This window comes from Aegilops tauschii, chromosome 7 (assembly GCF_002575655.3).
Source record: "Aegilops tauschii subsp. strangulata cultivar AL8/78 chromosome 7, Aet v6.0, whole genome shotgun sequence".
NCBI lineage: Eukaryota > Viridiplantae > Streptophyta > Magnoliopsida > Poales > Poaceae > Aegilops > Aegilops tauschii.
The window spans coordinates 314,706,426-314,713,894 of record NC_053041.3 but is presented as its reverse complement, the minus strand read 5'-3'; the positions used below and the strand labels follow the sequence as shown (position 1 = coordinate 314,713,894).

The 7,469-nt window shown below is 43.1% G+C and overlaps 1 protein-coding gene across 1 annotated transcript; it reads left to right on the top strand.

Moving 5' to 3' along the window:
* The first annotated feature begins 216 nt into the window (after positions 1-216).
* LOC109745309 (zinc finger BED domain-containing protein RICESLEEPER 2-like) lies at positions 217-7,239 on the top strand. Its single transcript, XM_040395897.1, has 4 exons — positions 217-644; positions 5,748-5,840; positions 6,039-6,220; positions 6,758-7,239. Exons 1-4 carry the CDS (start codon positions 217-219, stop codon positions 7,237-7,239), a joined length of 1,185 nt encoding a protein of 394 aa, XP_040251831.1.
* Positions 7,240-7,469: the final 230 nt, after the last annotated feature.

Below are 7,469 nucleotides of genomic sequence, written 5' to 3'. Positions count from 1 at the left end.
GTTGCTGCGATGAATACACTTTTTTGCATATATATATAGATGATATGTAGAGATGTTATGATGCATATATGAGCATCGTACATTCAGTGCACATATAGAATCAAGTATTATATTAAGAAGACTACAAGAATTTGATGTATTTTTCATTTATGCTCCTTTTGCAGTAGTACAAGTTCAACTAGCCAAGTAGATGCTCCTTGTGATGCATCTGCCCCAATGGATGAAGATGCATATCATGTCATTCTTTCAGATGATGAAGATGGACAGGAGGAGGAGGTGGAAGACGTCAATGAAGCAGGCAAACAGAAGCTAACTTCTAAAGTTTGGTTGGAAATGAAGAAGATGAGGATGAATGGACAATGGAAAGAAAAGTGTAACTATTGTCACAAGGAACTTGCTTCAGGACCTAGAGCAGGCACAAAGCATCTTGCTGCTCATCTAAAGATTTGTACTCTCAAGATGTTGAAGATGAAGGGAGGCAAAACATTGAGTCAGCCATCATTGAAGATGAATGCTAAGGAGGACGGTAACATTTTTTTGGACAGCTATACGTTTGATCAAGAGGTTGCTAGAAGAGAGCTTGGTAACATGTTGGTGTTGCATGAGTATCCACTGTCTATAGTGGACCATGCTGGTTTTAGGAAGTTTGTTCATGCACTTCAACCACTATTCAAGCCACATACAAGAAATATGTCAGGACCCCGATCCTAAGTCACACCGATCTAGCATGTAACACATCATATCACTTTGCGGCCTCACGCATGGTATTCCCACGGGTGCCAACTTACCGGGCCCGGTACCGTTTGCGCCTTTTGGTCACGTATATGATAGTGTCGCTAGCATCCATATGACAAAGAACCCGGGCCGACATGACTAGTCGTAAACCCAAAGTGGCACTAACTTACAAGGACATGCATACATGAACCAGCAACGAGCGTGTCGGTCATCAGCGAGTGAATCCGGCCTGTAGAAGCTGGGCTAACAGGACTCCAGAGAATCCGGGCTATAGCAGGCTAACAGGACTCTATAGACACCGCGTGACATTTCCCCGAAGGGACAGACACAGGAATGAAGAAGGACACATGCCGGCCAGCCTAAGTGTTCCAGAGCAGTAGCAAGCTACCATGGATCAGTGGAAGCACTAGGATACATTTCTCATTAAGAGAGGCTACCAAGGATAAACAACTAGGTTGTCGGATCCCACACATACCAAGCATTTCAAATCATACACACAATATGCTCGATATGTGCAAATACAACATGGCATCACAAAAAAACTCTACAACTCAAAGTATTTATTCATTAGGCTCCGAGGAGCCAAGTATTACAAACATGGGTCTCATGACCCAACATACAAAGCATACAAGCAACAAGCGGAAGCACAAACAGGTATGAGTACAAACAACTACAAATGAAAAAGGCCGAGAAGCCTGACTATCTACAAGACCCTCCCAAGGGTACAAGATCGTAGCTGAGGTAACAAGCTAAATGTTGAAGTCCACGCAGAACTACTAGTGAGACTGAAGTCTCTCTGCAAAAACATAAATTAAGCAAACGTGAGTACAAATGTACCCAGCAGGACTTACGTCAGAACTAACTACATATGCATCAGTATCAACAAAGGGGTGGTGAAGTTTAACTGCAGCAAGCCAGCTTTGAGTCGGTGGCTATCCTAAGCTACGACTGCAAGTAACTCTTTTGAGGTGGCGCACACGAGTCCACGTATTCACCATATCAATACACCACTATGGATCCGCTCCCATCTCCCTACGAGAAGGCCATCCATAGCACTCACGCTTATCTTGCGCATTTTAGATTATCCACTTTCACTTGTCTATGAACTGTACAGGCAACCCGGAGGTCCTTTGCCATGAACGCGGCTATTCGAATAGATCATTTATAACCCTGCAGGGGTGTACTTGTTCACACACACTCTCGCCACTTACCGCCATGTACACGTCATGTATCTCGGCAACCTTCAAGCGGAAGCCTGGCGAGGGTGTCTGCCACGACCTGACTAACCACACAAGTCCCTAGTCTAGGTTTATCGCCTATTAAGGTTCCATCCGCAGGGACTCCGGCCGAGGTTTCCACATACGGCCCCGAACGGTGTGTGCGTGGTTCCTGAGACACCAAACGGGCGCCCGATACAACGTGCCACGTGCCTACCGCATCACAGCCCACCCCTCGGGTTAGCACTGCGCACGGCCTCCAGCATACTACAAACACCAGAAACTACTTGCAACTCCTGGACAGAGGACAGGGGCGGTTAATAAGTCGAGAGAGTCAATAAAGGATCCCAATGTGTGGTAGTAGCTATTCATGGATCACAAACACAGAACTCAGTTACTGAGGACAGTTTCAATGAGACAACCCACCATGTACTCCTACATGGCCTCTCACCACTACCTTTACCAAATCATGTTCACACACTTAGCTGTCAACAGTAGGACATGTTCACCACATTCTAATTCATCCTAGACCTGACTCAACTCTAAGTAGTAGCAGGCATGAAAACTAGCATGAATGAGTAGGCTCATCAGGGCTCAAACAACTCATACTCATGCTAGTGGGTTTCATCTATTTACTGTGGCAATGACAGGTCATGCAAAGGAAAGGGGTTCAACTACCGCAGCATGTAACAGTTGAATCGTTGTTGTCCTAATGCAGTAAAAAAAAGAGCAGGAGCGAGAGAGTGGGATTATATCGGAATGAACAAGGGGATTTTGCTTGCCTGGCACTTCTGAAGATAGTAATAGCTCTGCATCGGTGTCAACGATCACAACGTCGGAACAACGTCCGCTGAGAGGGGACAAATACCGGCAAACAGAGAATGAACACAATCAATGCAAACAGAGAACTCCATATGTGATTATTCATATGCCATTTAATTGGTTTGACCTGACCAGCAGGTATACGTTGTTCAAACATGCATGTAATGGTATAGATGGATAGATTGGATTTTTCTGATCATTTTTCATATATAAATTATTTCATTTGGAGTTATGGTTGATTTTCTATGATTTTTCAAAGTTTGGGCTATTTTGTGAAATTAGAATAAATCAGTTTTTTGATTTATTCTAATTTCAGAAAATAGCCCAAACTTTGAAAAATCATAGAAAATCAACCATAACTCGAAATGAAATAATTTATATATGAAAAATGATCAGAAAAATCCAATCTATCCGTCTGTACCATTTTTCATGCATGTTTGAATAATGTATACCTGCTGATCAGGTCAAACCAATTAAATGGCAAATGAATAATCACATATGGAGTTTGAATTTGAATATTGTGTTCAAACCAACTTCATTTAAATCGTTGGTAGCTGCATTAGCTCAAATCATAGCATATTGCCATGTCATGATCATCCATCATATTATGGCATAGCATTGATTGTGTTCATTCTCTGTTTGCCGGTATTTGTCCCCTCTCAGTGGACGTTGTTCCAACGTTGTGATTGTTGACACCGATGAAGAGCTATTACTATCTCCAGAAGTGCCAGGCAACAAAGATGCCCTTGTTCATTCCAATATAATCCCACTCTCTCGCTCCTGCTCTCTTTTACTGCATTAGGACAACAACGATTCAACTGTTACATGTTGCGGTAGTTGAACCCCTTTCCTTTGCATGACCTGTCATTGCCACAGTAAATAGATGAAACCCACTAGCATGAGTAGGAGTTGTTTGAGCCCTGATGTGCCTACTCATTGATGCTTGTTGTCATGCCTGCTACTACTTAGAGTTGAGTCAGGTCTGATTCATCGGGGATGAATTAGAATGTGATGAACATGTCCTGAGAGCTAAGTGTGTGAACATGATTTGGTAAAGGTAGCGGTGATAGGCCATGTAGGAGTACATGGTGGGTTGTCTCATTGAAACCGTCCTCAGGAACTGAGTTCTGTGTTTGTGATCCATGAACAGCTACTACCACACATTGGGATCCTTAATTGAATCTCTCGAATTATTAACCGCCCCTGTCCTCTATCCAAGAGTTGCAAGTAGTTTCTGGTGTTTGTAGTATGCTGGAGGACGTGCGCAACACTGACCCGAGGGGTGGGCTGTGATGCGGTAGGCACGTGGCACGATGTACCGGGCGCCCGTTTGGTGTCTCGGGAACCCTGCACACATCGTTCGGGGCCGTATGTGGAAAACTCGGGCGGACTCCCTGCGGATGGAACCTGAATAGGCGATAAACCTGGACTAGGGACTTTCGTGGTTAGTCAGGTCGTGGCCGACACCCTTACCAGGCTTCCGCTTGAAGGTTGCCGAGATATATGCTGTGTACATGGCGGTAAGTGGCGAGAGTGTGTGTGAAGAAGTACACCCCTGCAGGGTTATAAATGATCTATGCGAATAGCCGCGTCCGCGGTAGAGGACCTCTGGGTTGCCTGTACAGTTCACAGACAAGTGAAAGTGGATACTCTAAAATGCGCAAGATAAGCGTGAGTGCTATGGATGGCCTTCTCATAGGGAGACGAGAGCGGATCCATAGTGGTGTATTGATATGGTGAATATGTGGACTCGTGTGCGCCACCTCAAAAGAGTTACTTGCAGTTGTAGCTTAGGATAGCCACCCACTCAAAGCTGGCTTGCTGCAGTTAAACTTCACCACCCCTTTGTTGATACCGATGCATATCTAGTTAGTTCTGATGTAAGTCTTGTTGGCTACATTTGTACTCACGTTTGCTTAATTTATGTTTTTGCAGAGAGACTTCAGTCTCACTAGTAGTTCTGCGTGGACTTTGACGTTTAGCTTGTTACCTCAGCTACGATCTTGTACCCTTGGGAGGGTCTTGTAGATAGTCAGGCTTCTCGGCCTTTTTCATTTGTAGTTGTCTGTACTCAGACATGTTTATGCTTCCGCTTGTTGCTTGTATGCTCTGTATGTTGGGTCCTGAGAACCATGTTTGTAATACTTTGCTCCTCGGAGCCTAATGAATAAATACTTTGAGTTGTAGAGTTTTGTTGTGATGCCATGTTGTATTTGCACATATCGAGCATATTGTGTGTATGATTTGAAATGCTTGGTATGTGTGGGATCCAACAACCTAGTTGTTTATCCTTGGTAGCCTCTCTTACCGGGAAATGTCTCCTAGTGCTTCCACTGAGCCATGGTAGCTTGCTACTACTCCGGAACACTTAGGCTGGCCGGCATGTGTCCTTCTTCGTTCCTGTGTCTGTCCCTTCGGGGAAATCTCACGCAATGTCTACGTAGTCCTGTTAGCCTGCTACAGCCCGGATTCTCCGGACTCCTGTTAGCCCAGCTGCTACAGGCCGGATTCACTCGCTGATGACCGACACGCTTGTTGCTGGGTCATGTATGCCTGTCGCTGTAAGTTAGTGCCACTTTGGGTTTACGACTAGTCATGTCGGCCCGGGTTCTTTATCATATGGATGCTAGCGACGCAATCATATACGTGAGCCAAAAGGCGCAAACGGTCCCGGGCATGGTAACGTGGCACCCGCGGGAATACCGTGCGTGAGGCCGCAAAGTGATATGATGTGTTACATGCTAGATCGGTGTGACTTAGGATCGGGGTCCTGACAAAATACTATTAGGTATAGTTTGCCGTGGGTTTATTTGATTTCTTTCTGTTTATCTTGTTCTATGCAATGAAGAGGTAACATATGGTATCCTATTCTTTTGTCTTTTAGGCAAGATATTGAGGAAGATTATAACCAAGAAAGTAAGAAGGCAATTGATTATATGACTATGAACCAATCTAGGGTTGCTATCACTACAGATATGTGACTGTGGACCACCAAAAGAAGGGATATATGGCCATTACAGCTCATTTCATTGATGAATCTTGGAAGCTTCGGAACGTTATCATGAGGTACTACTATGTGCTGCTGTATAGTATGTGTTGCTGATCATATACTGTTGTTTATGATGTGCTGCTATTTATGATGTGTTGCTGCTTACGAAGTGTTGCTGTTTAGTATGTGTTGCTGTCTATGAAGTGTTGCTGCTTATAGGTGTTGTTTTTTATTATGTGCTGTTATTTATGACTATATGTTGCTGAATACTGTAGGTTTGTATATGTTCCAGCACCTCATACAACTGAAGTGATATGTGAGGTGCTCTATGATTCCCTGTTTCAATGGAATATTGATGAAAAACTGATGACAGTGAGTGTGGATAACTGCTCCACCAATGACAAGGCAATTGAGATGATTGTGGGGAAGATAGGGAAGGAGAACCTCCCTTTGGAAGGTACTCTGCTGCATATGCATTGTAGTGCACACATCTTAAATCTCATAGTTAAGGATGGATTGGATGTTATGAAGTCAGCTATAGAAAACATTAGGGAAAGTGTGGCATATTGGTCAGCAAGAGGAAAAAGGATAGAGAAATTTGAGGAGATGGCTAAGTTAAAAAAAAATAAAATAACAAGAAAGTTGATTCTTGATTGCAAAACTAGGTGGAACCCCACTTTCATGATGCTAGAAGTAGCTTTACCATACAGAGTTGTTTTTGAACGTGCAAAACAAGTTGACAAACAATATGAGCATTTACCTAGTGATAAAGAATGGGAGTTTGCTGCACAGATGGTGGAGAGACTTGGCTTATTCTATGAGATAACAAAGTTGTTCTCCGGAACTAATTATGTGACTGCTAATGTTTACTTCCGTAGAATCTGTGAGATTAAAATGAAAGTGAGATAGTTTGCCACTTGTAGCAACCTAATTATCAAAAAACTCTCTGTGGAAATGACTACTAAATTTGATAAGTATTGGACGGACATTCAAGATCTAATGGGGAAGGCTACACTTCTTGATCCTCAGTACAAGAGGCATATGTTGACTGCTTGCTTTGCCATGCTTCATGGCATTGAGCCATCTTCTTATGAGTGTGTGGAGTTGGTTGATGCATTAGTAGCTAGACTACATTCACTGATAGAGGAGTATGAAGTGGAAATAGATGAATATAAACCATGTGAAGAATTGATTTCTTCAATGAAAGCTCCAGCCATCATGAACATTTTCAATGACATTCTTGCCAAGCAAAGTCCTGCAGCAGCTCGGCTACAAGGTGAAATAGATATGTACTTGACAGATGGCCTAGTGCCGTACACAGAAGTATTTAGTGTGTTGGATTGGTGGAAAGTAGCTGGAACAAGATATCCAACATTAAGGAAGGTTGCCAGAGATATATTTGCCATTCCCGTGACAACAGTTGCTTTAGAGTCGGCATTTAGCACAAGTGGCAGAATACTTAGTATAAGAGCATAGGAGCCGCCTAACTCCTAATATGGTGGAAGTTTTGATGTGCTCCTAAAATTTGCTTAGAAACAAATGCAAAGGTGAGCAAATAATGTATTTTGTTCAAACTTACCCGTTATTTAACTATTGCTAATCATTATTTTATCATCTCTACAAATTGTTTGTTCTAGATGTTCATAAAGGAGATGCTAGCTTTTGGACTTGCCTTCAAGACAATCAAGAGGGGATGCATGTTAGTA